Source organism: Sturnus vulgaris, chromosome 8 (assembly GCF_052056855.1).
Source record: "Sturnus vulgaris isolate bStuVul1 chromosome 8, bStuVul1.hap1, whole genome shotgun sequence".
Taxonomy (NCBI): domain Eukaryota; kingdom Metazoa; phylum Chordata; class Aves; order Passeriformes; family Sturnidae; genus Sturnus; species Sturnus vulgaris.
Window position 1 is genome coordinate 37,710,359 of NC_142250.1, and position 12,400 is coordinate 37,722,758.

The following is a 12,400-nucleotide window of genomic DNA, read 5'->3' on the forward strand; positions in this document are numbered from 1 at the left end:
GCAGCCCCGCACACCGGCGGCCGAGGCGGCGGCGATGTCGCAGCCGGGCAGGAAGAGCGGGACCCGCGGCACGGTGAGAGCTCCCCGAGACGGGGCGAGGGCTGCGGGACCGCGGGGGCTGCGGGCCGGACCGGGACCGAACCGGGGGTCGCTCCGGCCAGCGGAGATGGAGCGGGGCGGGCGGTCCCGCACAGCCGGGGAGCGGAGCCCGGGGTGCCGGTGCCGGTGCCGGAGCCCTGCCCCGTGCAGCCGCCCCGCTCCGCTCCTTTGTTGCGGGGCCCGGCCGGAGCCCGGCGGTGCCGGCGCTTTGTCCCGGGTTGGCCCCGGCGGGACAAAGGCGGGCGGACTCCGGGGGCTGCCCCCCGTACTCCCGGGGAGGGAGATGCGCTCCGGGATCTCCGTTATCTCTGTTACATTGGGCTTGGCAGTGTGGGATCACCTCTGAGCCCCCCGTGTTCCTGCTCGCCATCAGCCCTGTCCCCCCGCGGCTCCCCCCGGCCCGTGGGAGGGAATTCCCTTCTCCCTGCAGGAGTCGGGACAAATCGCTCGGTTGCGATGCCGTGTGTTTTGGTTTTTCTCCTTTCGCTGGCTCGCGGCAGAACTCCCTTGGGAAAAGCCCGGTGGGTGCGGGAGCCGGGGACCAGCCGTGTTCCGGGGCTGCGGGAGCGGGTCCGGGGCGCTGGGGATGGGGTGAGGATGAGGATGAAGATGGAGATGGGCTGAAGATGGGCCCCACAAGGGGAGGGGCCGTCAGGCTCTCCCATGGGGCAGCAACACTGAAGCTTCTTTTGATTGATGTTATGGGACAAGGGGAAACAATAGAGTCAATAAATCCTTGACAGTTAAAAAAAAAAATAATTCAATTCTTTAATTCACCTTTTATATGCCAGTAATGCTCTTTTAAACAAGCCCCGAAATGTTTCTGGGCAGTTTTGCTCAGGACCCGGCTCTTTGTGGTGCAGCATCTCCAGGCTGTGCTGCCACGTGCTCAGGCGTCCCCCGGCTGGGTTTGTGCCGTGCTCTTTGTGTTGCCCATTTCAGCACTGGAGATAATTTTTCAGGCAACACCAGAGAGCAGGAACGGAATCCTCTGAAATGAGGCTGCAGTTCCATATAGACATCAGTGGTGCTGCTTCCTAAATTTTCTAGTTAAAGATTCTGGGTGAAGATTCTGCAAATCTGAAAACTGTGCCACTGTCTGGCTTTGAAGTGAGGCGAGTCCTCGAGGCTTTATCTGCCTCTGACTGAGAGAACGAATGAATGGCAATAAATTACCAGGTTAATGAGATGCTCTGAAAAGGCTCAGCTGGAGCTGAGGGAGGAGGAGCGCGGCTCAGCCCTCGGAGCTGGGGGTGCCCAGGGCTGCCGGGCTCAGGGCACAATTTCTTACAGTTCCCCTTGCAAAATGTAGTTGTGGAATAGTCTGGGTAGTCACTGGGCTTGAGTGATTGGAGGGAAAGTATTAAAGCTAGATTAATTTAAAGCTTGGAATGAGCAAAGTGGAATCCAAACAAAGGAATCTTTAAAAAACTGTGGGGTTTTTTTCCCATTAGGGTGACCAGATTCTAATAAAAGGAGGAAAAATTGTCAACGATGATCAGTCATTTTATGCAGACGTTTATGTGGAGGATGGCTTAATAAAGTAAGTTAAAAATTTATATTTGCTAATGTAATTTCTCAGAATGATACGGTGCCTTGGGATTTGAACAAGGTTCCTTCCTGTCGTTTTTTTCTTAAAAATCTTTTAGAAAAACAAAGGCAGCATTTTAGAATTGTGTCAGGAAAGACCCACACGGGTGCAGCTCTGCAGCTGGAAAACATGCAGAGTTCTGGCAGCCTGGGGAGGGGCAGCAGAGCTGGTTTTGGCATCCTCACTTCAAAGCTGCTGCCGGTTCAGGGGAGATGTTGTTTCCTTTGCAGACAGATCGGAGAGAACCTGCAGGTGCCGGCTGGCACCAGGACCGTGGATGCCCACGGGCAGCTGGTGATGCCGGGGGGCATCGACACCCACACTCGGCTGCAGGCGCCCGCCCCGGGCACGGGCTCGGCCCACGGCTTCTTCCAGGGCACCAAGGCAGCGCTGGCAGGAGGCACCACCATGATCAGTAAGGGGGAGCCCATCCCGACAGCCCGCTCGGTGTCATAGCAAAATCCACCCGCGGCCACTGCACGGGTGTTTGTTTGCCTTGCTAGCACAGAAATGTTCGTTTCTGCTGGGCAAATCAAAACCTCACAAAGATAATTAAAGGTGTGTACCATGCACAGCCTCCTTCCTGTGCTGCACATGGATATTAAAAATACACATCTGTATTAAAAATATGTCTGCTCCTGCCTCACCTCATCAGAGAGCAACACAGAACAACACTTTAAACACCTTTTAATGTGTTTTTAACAGCTTTGCAAGAGGGGAGTTGTTTTTAGTTTCTCGGCTTTAAGCACAGGCTCCATTTTTTGTTAATGTAAATGACTTTGCTCTCTGTTTTTTTCGTGTCCCATTCCCAAGGATCCCTGTGGTGGAGCAGTGTCCGCAGTCCTGGCAGAGCTCCCCACCCAGCCCCCCCAGCCTCCCCAGCCCCCCCAGTCCCCCCAGTCCCCCCAGCCCCCAGGCAGCTCTGCAGGGAATGGGAGCTTTGGGCTGCCCCCAGCCCAGGGCTGAGGGAGGTGATGGGCAGCGGGTGCTGCCCGTGGGAAATGCGGGATCACCCCCTGGTGAGACAAAGATGACAGAGCCGTAGTTTGGGGTTTGCTTGTCGGGTTTGTATCGCTGTGTCCGGGACATCGTTCTCACTGTCTCAAGCCGAGCTGGCCCTGCAGTGTCCATTCCCACAGGACACAGTGCCCGTGTCCCTCACCCCGGTGTCCCCACAGTTGACCACGTGTGCCCGGACACGGGGAGCAGCCTCCTGGCCACCTACGAGCAGTGGCACAGCCGTGCTGGCAGCCAGGCCTGCTGTGACTACAGCCTGAGCATGGACATCCCACGCTGGCACGAGAGCCTCAGGGAGGAGCTGGAGGCCCTGGTCAAGGACAAGGGTAAGGGCACAGGGACCCCAGCGGGGTCAGGGTCACTGCAGGGTCACTGCTGTCCCCAGCACCCAGCGCTGCAGGGACGTGCACAGGCAGCCACGTCCCTCCCCGCAGCTGGGACCTCCCAGATTTGGCCATCCAGGAGGGAGCTGTGGATGGGGACACTGCCCTGAGTTCCTGCCATAACATCTGGGTCACACAGGGATGTGCACAGGCAGCTGTGCTCCCTCCCCTGCAGCTGGGACCTCCCAACCTTGGCCATCCAGGAGGGAGCTGTGGATGGGGACACTGGCACCCATTCCTGCCATAACATCTGGGTCTGTGCCCTCACCTTTGGGCAATTGGCAGCCTGGTCATGGAAAGGGGTTTTGGAAACTAAAGGAGCAGGGTTGGCCACCCTGACATGATGTAGAGAAAAAAACATTTAAATAAAAACGTCCAAGGCAGGGCTTAGAGAAGGAAACTCAGCTTTAAGCATTCCATAGTGGTTCCTGTAGCTCCCGAGGTATCCACAGGACATGTCTGGCTGGAAAGCAGGAAAGCAGACCGAGCAGCAGGGATTCATGCATTCATTAATACCTATTGCCATGTTTGGAAATGCATTTTCCTTCAGATATGCTAATGCAGACCTAAATGTCTTCAGTGCAATTTGTAGTCTTGCAAGCAGGGGTTTAATTGGTCAATTACCATAGAAATTCCCAGTGAATTTCCTATTAAAATGCAGAGTGGCTGAAGCAATGGAGCTGTTCCTTGGAACACATATGAAATACAGCTGTAATTTGGTCATGGTTTGATATTGCTTATTGCCTCTATCCATACAAAATACAGCAGCACTTCATAGAATCATGGAATGGTTTGGAAAGGACCTGATCCCATTCCCTGCCATGGCAGGGACACCTCCCACTGTCCCAATGTCCAACCTGGCCTTGGGCACTGCCAGGGATCCAGGGGCAGCCACAGCAATCCCCACCCTGCCAGGGAACAATTCCTGCCCCAAATCCCATCCAAATCTACCCATGGCCAGCTTAAAGCCATTCCCGGTGTCCTGTCCCTCCATCCTTGTCCCAGATTTGAGGATAAGCCATAGACTGAAGCCAGCACTGGAGGAAATCCAGCCTGGGAGTGAGGCAGCTGAGTGTGCATTTGGAGCAGTCACAGAGGGCACCTAACCCCAACATGGACCACAGGGGTTTCATTTTTGGGTTCAGGTGCACCATCAAGGAGGGGTTTATTGTCTTTCACAACTCCCAAGCTTTGGGGTCAGTGTTTGTGGGGACATTTCCCACAGCAGCCGTTGCCTTTGCCTCCAGTGTAACCCTCACCAGCACAGCCCCGTGGTTCAGCCACCCCTGCCCAGCCCACAGTGGGGCAGGGAGCTCTCCGAGGGACAAAGCCACACGTGTCATTTTCTCTTTTCCAGGTGTGAACTCCTTCCTGGTGTTCATGGCTTACAAGGACAAGCTGCAGTGCACCGATGGCCAGGTAGGACACCGGACAGGGACAGCCACCGGCTCACAGAGGGTGTGGGTGGTGCCAGGGCTGACCTGGGCACCCGCTGTGTCTTGGCAGATGTACGAGATCTTCTGCATCATCCGGGACCTGGGGGCCATCGCCCAAGTGCACGCAGAGAACGGAGACATCATCGAGGAGGTGCCGTGTTTGTGTCCTCTGACACCTGGGGGTGACCAGGGCACGGGGAGGAGAACCCTGGCCCTGTCCCTTGGCACTGCCACTGTCCCATCCCTGCCCCTGTCCCCGTCCATGTCCCCGTCCCTGTCCCTGCCCAGGAGCTGGTGCCCCAAAGCCTTGCAGGGAACAGCAAGGTAGCAGCGTGTGCAGGCAGAGGAATGTGCAGGGGGATCAGGGTGTCCTGGGGAATCATCAGGGTCCCCATGGATTTTCACTTGTGCTTGGGTTCCCAAAAAACACTTCGGGGGTTCCTAAGGGGTGACTGAACGCCTTCAGTGATGCTTTTCCCCATTATCTGTTGTGTTTAGGAGTTTGGATTACTTGAAAACATCGGGAGCTTTGAGGCTTTCACAGCAATGTCTGTGACAGTGGCAGTATTGAACTCCACCATCAGCACTGGGGAATTCCTTGGTGTCGCTGCCTCTGCTCGTGGGCCTCATTTTTCCTTTTTACTTGTAGAAAAGACAGTTTTGGCTCCAGCCTGTCACACACCAGGTGTAGACTGGCAGTTCCTTGAGCTCACGGTTCAGTCTGGTGTGGGAGGAAGGCTGAACTGAAAGCCAGATCCAATCCTTCAAATGGGTTTATTTGAACAAACAGGATAGAGGCTAATTCCACCTCCTGGGATTTGGTCTGGAAGCTGTTCCTCCTCTGACTGTGCAGCATGAAGTGACCCAGGCAGCTCAGAGCTGCAGCAGTGATTCTGTAAACTGCCAGCGTGGTGACACCTCCGCCCTGGGGACAAACTGTGACAAGAATACAGACAAATAAGCACCCTCTAAGAGCAGGGTCCTCCTTGAAAGGATCCCGTGGGATCTGCTCCGTGGTGTTGGATAACATCCTTGCATCAGTGCCAGCTGGCTGGGGGGGTCAGTGACACAGAGGGGACAGGGTGAGCTGTGTGCTGGACATCTGTGTTCAGATGCCTGGGAGTGACCTGGGACATCCCAGAGCTCATCTCAGCATCTGCCACCGCGGGTTCCCTTTCCTCTGTGCCACATGGTGCAGTGCAAAGGGACAGGAGTGTTTGGGACACGTGGCACTTGCTGCACCCCAGTGACAGTCTCACATCCCTGTGCCCAGCCCTGCCTCCTCCAGCAGGCTCAGGTGCTGGCTAGCCCCTGTCCCTTTGCAGTAGCCATGCACCAGGGCTGGGGCAGCCTCAGCTGAGCTGCCCTGGGTGTGAGTCCCCTCCTCCAGAGCTGTGGCTGTGAGGGGTGGCAGGGTGCAGAGGTGCTGCTGGCACACAGCAGCTCCCATGCAGGAGCATTCCTGCAGCAAGGACAGTCCCTGGGCAGTGGCCCCGTGGTGAGTGGGGTGTCCCAGTGCAGCGCCCCATGACCCCCCTGCTCAGGGGGGTTGTCACCTCCCCCTGCCCTCGGGTGGCTCTGACAAGCTGTGCTGTGTCCACGGTGCCCAGGTGGGCTGTGCCCATCCCTGACTGCTCTCTCCTTCGTCCCCAGGAGCAGAAGAGGCTGCTGGAGCTGGGGATTACGGGGCCAGAGGGGCACGTCCTGAGCCGCCCTGAGGAGGTAACAATGCCAGCCTGAGCTCTGGGCCCTGCTGTGCTGAGGGGCTGGGACACCTGTGTCCTGGATACCTGTGTGCTGGGATACCTGTATCATGGACACCTGTGTCCTGGGACACCTGTATCATGGGATATCTGTGTCCTGGCACACCTGTGTGCTGGCACACCTGTGTCGTGTCCTTGTGCCCGCAGGTGGAGGCAGAGGCCGTGTTCCGTGCCATCACCATCGCCAGGCAGGCCAACTGTCCCCTCTATGTCACCAAGGTCATGAGCAGGGGTGCTGCAGACGTCCTGGCTCAGGCAAAGAGGAAAGGTAACACTGGGCAGTCACTGAGCCCCTGAACCCAGCCAGGAATCTCATGGGCTCTGATAAATCCTTTTATTGTGAGCTCCCCACGCTGCCAGGGCACGGAGGCTCCTGCTGGTTTTCATGCTCTTATGCTGGAGTTAATTGCCTGGAGCTGGGAAGATTGGAAGGGATGTGCTGGAAACTGTGACACTTCATCTTGGCAGACACAGCTGAGAAACGGGGAATAATCCACTTGTGATCATTTGGTGTGAACTGAATGAAAAACAGATGTGGAGCAAGCTCCAAATTGTGGCTGGGGGTGGAGGGGGAAGGGCTGGGATCAATCCTGTGGGGAGCAGGGTGGAAGGGGGAGCTCAGTCAGGGCTTCCCCCGGCCGGGTGGCTGCCAGACAGACCCGGGTTTGCTTTAAAGGAAGGCATGCCAGCCTGCAGGAATGTGTGCCTGGGGCAGGGAGGGGACAGACACACCCCGAGCTTGCTGTGACAGTGTGTCCCAGCCGTCTGAGATAATCTGAAGGATCAGCGACCCCCCGAAGTGCCGGGGATGGAGGCGGAGCTGTGGGGTGTGGGTAGAGCAGTGCTGAGAGTGCCCGTGCTGCCCCTCTTGCCCCCCTGCTCTGCAGGCACCGTGGTGTACGGGGAGCCCATCACTGCCAGCCTGGGCACCGACGGCTCCCACTACTGGAGCAAGAACTGGGCCAAAGCCGCCGCCCTGGTCACGTCCCCCCCCGTGAGCCCCGACCCCAGCACGCCCGAGCACCTCAGCACTCTGCTGGCCAGGTGGGTGCCGTGTCACACCTGGGCACCCTGCCCTGCCACACCCACCTGGGCACCCCTCACAGCCCCAGCATCGCCTGTGGGGCTGAACCCCACAGCCATTGGTGCCCCCAAGGGGGGCTTTGCCAGCCTGGGGGTGCCACCAGTGCCCCCTCCCTGAGCCCTGCCCTGTGCTTTCCCCAGCGGGGACCTGCAGGTCACGGGCAGTGCCCACTGCACCTTCAGCACTGCCCAGAAGGCCGTGGGCAAGGACAACTTCACCCTCATCCCCGAGGGCACCAACGGCATCGAGGAGAGGATGTGCATAGTCTGGGAGAAGTGCGTGGTACGTGCCAGTGTGGAGCTGGGGGGGGCACAGTGAGATTTGGGGCACAGTGAGATGTGGGATCACTCTGGGATGTGGAGCACTCTGAGATGTGGAGCACACTGGGATGTGGGAGCACTCTGGGATGTGGGAGCACTCTGAGCTGTGCCTGTGCTGGGGCTGTCACTGCCTCGTTAATTCAGATGAGCCAGAGAGGTGACACTGTCTAGACACTGCTGCAGCTTCAGAGCTGCTGAGACACACTGAGACACAGGAATGCCTTCACAAGACACTGAGACACAGAAATGCCTCCAGGGAGCTTTCAAAGGCTGCTGTGTAGGGACCACCCTGTGCTGTCTCAGTCACCAGGGAGTCTCTGCAGCACTTTTTCCAAGGGTGATGACGTGTTCTGTCCCATGGTGGTCCCCAGAGCCCTGGGGAGGTGCATGGGGAGAGGGTGTCCCTCCTGTGGGACATGGCCATGGCTCCAAGTGCCTGGTCACCCCAGGCCCCAGCAGTGGGGACAAGCCTCAGTGTCACCTCAGGGTGTCCCTGGCAGCAGGGCTGTGATCCGAGGGTGGGATCACCCCAGCACACTTCCCTGCCAGCAGCATCCCTGGGGGGCTCTGTCCTGCATCCCCCAGAGCAGATGTCCCTGCAGGACTGCAGGAGCCAAGCCACCCTGAAACCCCTCTTAGGTGGGCTTTGTTCAAAGAGAAATGGAACTTTTCTGAAGGTGACAAGATGATAAACAGCACTGGTTAGGTTCACTTGCAGTCTCTGTTCCCCGGGCTGTCCTTCAGTGATCCTGAGATGCAGGAGTTGGAGCCAACCAGTGAAGGTTTTGTTTTCCAGAGACTCCAACCCCTGGAGTCCAAGGGAAATAAAACCTGTCTCTGGTATCCTTCATCCCGCAGGGACCAGGCTCATCCTCACACCCCCCTTCCCCTGGTAGTGCAGACCTCACCCACCAGGGCACTGGTGGGACAGCCCAGGGGCCAGGGACCCTGCCCTGGGCGGGGACAGGGCTGTGTCCACCTGGGATGTTTCCCCATCCCTCCCCAGGTCCCTGGGAAGATGGATGAGAACGATTTCGTAGCAGTGACCAGCACCAACGCTGCCAAGATCTTCAACTGCTACCCCAGGAAGGGACGTGTGGCTGTGGGCTCCGACGCAGACCTGGTGCTCTGGAACCCCAAGGCTACGAAAATCATCTCAGCAAAAACACACAATTCGGTAAAATATCTTTTCCATCATTTCCTGGGGCTGGTTTTAGAGTCAGAAGAGATCTGGAAAGCAATGCATGTCCTAGATCACATCATTCAGCAGGGGAGGAGCTGTCTGTGTGGGTAAACTGATGAAGGACCTTGCATTTGCTTTTAAAAATACTGGGGAAATATTCTTTTATTGCTGTAAAGGATGGGGTTGGTACTGGATAACCACTCCAAGACACTCAGCATCTGGTATGGAAATCTTAAGGTCAGTGTATTTGCTGTGGACTAGAAAAGTGTAAGTGCTGAAGTATTGAACTATTGGTAAACTGTAATGTGTATTAGTTATAGTTTAATATGTGTTAAACTATTGCTATCATTTAATATATAATGGTATTAATATAAACATAATTTAAACATTCTGTAAATAATAGATAAATAGTATAATAATACAATTTATTAGAAGTATTAAACTATTGCTGTAGTTTAATATTTAAGGTTTATTTTCCTCCATTTCAGTTTGCTTCCTAAGAGGAATCTTTTGAAATACGAGGGGTTAGTTAGTTCTGGCTGATGCTGCATGAGGAGCAGTGTACAAAAACGAGGGGCATTGTTTGCAGGCACTGAATATCAGGGTTTGATTTTTCCAGAACGTGGAGTACAACATATTTGAAGGCACCGAGTGCCACGGGGTCCCAACCGTGGTCATAAGCCAGGGAAGAGTTGTCCTTGAAGATGGAAATCTGAGTGTCAGCCAGGGCTCAGGCCGCTTCATCCCCAGGAAGACATTCCCCGACTTCGTTTATAAAAGGATAAAGGCAAGAAACAGGGTAAGGAGGGTTTTGTTTGCCATAATCCCGTGGTTTGCTCACAATCTCTCTGCTGCAGTGTATTGGGGCTGCTGTGATGGCAACAGCAGCAGGAATATTGCTCATGCTTTTCCTTTCTGGCACCTCAGTCAAGAATTCTTAGTATTAGAGCTAATAATGACAGTTTTATTAGCCCATTAAAATGTTACAAAGCAAAAATGTGACAAAGCAAAAGGGTTTTCCTGTTTGTACTGGGGTAGAGGGAGGAATTCCTCTCCTACCTGTGCTAGAACAGCTCCTGTTGCTGTATTCCCAGTGTCTGTCTGAACTGTTGGAGAATCAGGGACATCCTCCAGGTACTGGAAATAATCAGATAAATCCTCCTGTGTGCTGGCACAGCTTTTCAGAGAGACACAAAGACATGCAGATATGTAAAGAGCTTCTGAACAGCTCTGTCCTTCCTTTTTCCCTGTGCTATTGCAGACATTGTCATTCTGCATCCTACACCGAGGCAGGGCAGGGATCAGTAACCCAAATTAATGAACTGCACAGGCAGGAGCCCTGACTCTGGTGTGCCTGGAGGGCAGGATGGGGATGTGCCAGCTCCCTACAAGGTGGCAATGGGACCCAGAGAAGGTGTAGATGCCCCATCCCTGGAGGTTCCCAGCCCAAGTTGAAAGTCCTTTCAAGACCATCGGTTCCAACCCAGCATTGCCAAGGCCACCACTGCCCCGTGTCCCCAAGTGCCACATCCACAGGGCTCTGAAATCCCTGCAGGGATGGGCACTCCACCAGCTGTGCCAGGGCTGGGCAGCCCTTCCCGTGAAGAGCTGTTCCTGGATCCAGCTGCAATGTCCCCTGGCACAGCTGGAATGTCCCCATGGCCCATCCCTGTGTGTCTGAGCTGTGCTGCCCGTGCACGGTGTGCCCTGGGGGATGTCCCGGGGCTCTGTCCGTGTGTCTGTCCGTGTGTCTGACCCTGTCCGTCCCCGTGCAGCTGGCCGAGGTGCACGGCGTGCCCCGGGGGATGTACGACGGGCCGGTCCATGAGGTGCCAGCCAGTGTCAGGGCCGTGGTGCCCAGCGTGGCATCGCGCCCCGTGCCCTGCGCCGGCAAAGCCGCGGCTCCACCCGTGCGCAACCTGCACCAGTCTGGCTTCAGCCTGTCCGGTACGTGGGGCTGGGCTGGGCTGGGGGATAGAAACTTCAGTCCTGCTCTCTAGTAAAGCACTTTGTCCCGTGGCAGCAGCCAGGGGAGCAAGTGCAGCACAGAAAGCTCTGGAATGTTCCACAGTATTTATGTGACCGCACAAAGCCTGGCTCTGTTTCCAGGAGCAGGGATTCAGCATCATTCCTTCTGCAGAAACCTGCCCAGCAGCTGTCAGGAGCTTGGAAAGCCAATGCTCTGCTGTTAAATGACTTCTAGACTGTTTCTTTAGCTGGTTGGCACATGGGTCCCATATTTGATAAATGTTACCAGTCCCCTCATTTTATTATATCCAAAATTCATTTAGAGGAAAGCCATTTATAAATCTCCCAGAAAGAAATAATGAAAAATGAAGACGTTCAGGCAAACACAGCCATTCCAAAGTGTGCAAAGCCATTCCAAAGAGTGTCTGAAATGACATATGATGAAATTATTGGTGTTTCCTGAGGAGAAGTTTTATGGTTGTGCTGTTTGAAGCAGCGGGGCTGCTGTGCTCTCTGCTCTCCCCAGGCTCCCAGGCCGATGATCACATCGCCCGGCGCACGGCACAGAAGATCATGGCCCCGCCGGGAGGGAGGTCCAACATCACCTCGCTGTCCTGACGCTGTCCTGGCACTGTCCTGACGCTGTCCTGGCATTGCCCTGGCATTGCCCTGGCGCTGTCCTGGCGCTGTCCCTGCCGTGTCCCGCCGGGAAGGGGCCATTGTGCCGCCCTCCCCGCAGGAGGAGCAGAGTGGACGCCCTTCCCTCGTAGGTAGAGAAGAGTAGAGTAGAGTAGAGTGGTGCTGGGGCAGCGTCCCCGTGGTTCTGTGTCTGTTCCTCACCTGCTGCTGGCAAAGCCCTTCCCTGTGCACGGGGCCCGGGGCGCAGATGAAGGCACGTCCAGGCTGGATCACGCTCCTCTCCAGCAGCACCCCCTGCCTGCTCCCATCACAGCACTTCCAGGGGTGAGCCCTTCCTGGATTCCCAGCCAGGGGTGATCCCTTCCACGGCTCCCAGCCAGTGGCCTCCACCCTGGCCATGCTCCTGGAGCTCCCCAGACCGTGTGTCCCTCGAGGTCTCAGCTCAGGGGAGGTGCAGCCCCGTGTCCTGGTGCTGGCCCCCCCAGGACCTGGCCAGCCCATGGGCCAGTGTCCTTGTGTTAGCCTTGTTTTTTAAAGATTATTTACAGAGCTTTTCAAGAAGTGAGTGTGAGTCCAGTACAGCAGGGCTCCTTTGGAGGCCAGGTGCATGAGACACACTTTATTATAAAGATGATTCTAGCCCAGTTATTCTATTTAAAGGTGTGTACCCAGAGTGAACCCCTGGCCATAGAGCCATGCATGTACCTCCAGGAATGACTTTCCATTCCTGTCTGCTCCTAGCTTGGAATAAACTTGGTTGGAAACCACGAAATGATGGAAGTGGTTGATCCACCCGAGTCCATCTTGGTGTTTTCTTCCTTTGAGTTTTTCTGGGTGAGGTTTGTGCCATCCCACCCAGACCTGCAGGTTGCTGTGTTGGAATCACACATATGGCAGCTCTAGACACATAAATGCAT

At 55.8% G+C, this 12,400-nt stretch overlaps 1 protein-coding gene across 1 annotated transcript; it reads left to right on the forward strand.

Annotated features, from left to right (window-relative positions):
* Positions 1-5: 5 nt before the first annotated feature.
* On the forward strand, positions 6-11,575 carry DPYSL4 (dihydropyrimidinase like 4). The gene is made up of 14 exons (XM_014890679.2): positions 6-73; positions 1,554-1,642; positions 1,921-2,105; positions 2,869-3,033; positions 4,448-4,509; positions 4,597-4,677; positions 6,180-6,248; positions 6,437-6,557; positions 7,177-7,333; positions 7,514-7,655; positions 8,700-8,870; positions 9,496-9,675; positions 10,652-10,823; positions 11,371-11,575. Exons 1-14 carry the CDS (start codon positions 35-37, stop codon positions 11,460-11,462), a joined length of 1,725 nt encoding a protein of 574 aa, XP_014746165.1. The 5' UTR covers positions 6-34; the 3' UTR covers positions 11,463-11,575.
* The last annotated feature ends 825 nt before the right edge of the window (positions 11,576-12,400 follow it).

Bases quoted from the DNA above. Each gene is read 5' to 3' on its own strand.
- DPYSL4 (XM_014890679.2), top strand. From the start codon at position 35: ATGTCGCAGCCGGGCAGGAAGAGCGGGACCCGCGGCACG. The intron at 4,678-6,179 runs GTGCCGTGTTTG...CTTCGTCCCCAG, and splicing joins ACGGAGACATCATCGAGGAG to GAGCAGAAGAGGCTGCTGGA. The intron at 9,676-10,651 runs GTAAGGAGGGTT...GTCCCCGTGCAG, and splicing joins GGATAAAGGCAAGAAACAGG to CTGGCCGAGGTGCACGGCGT.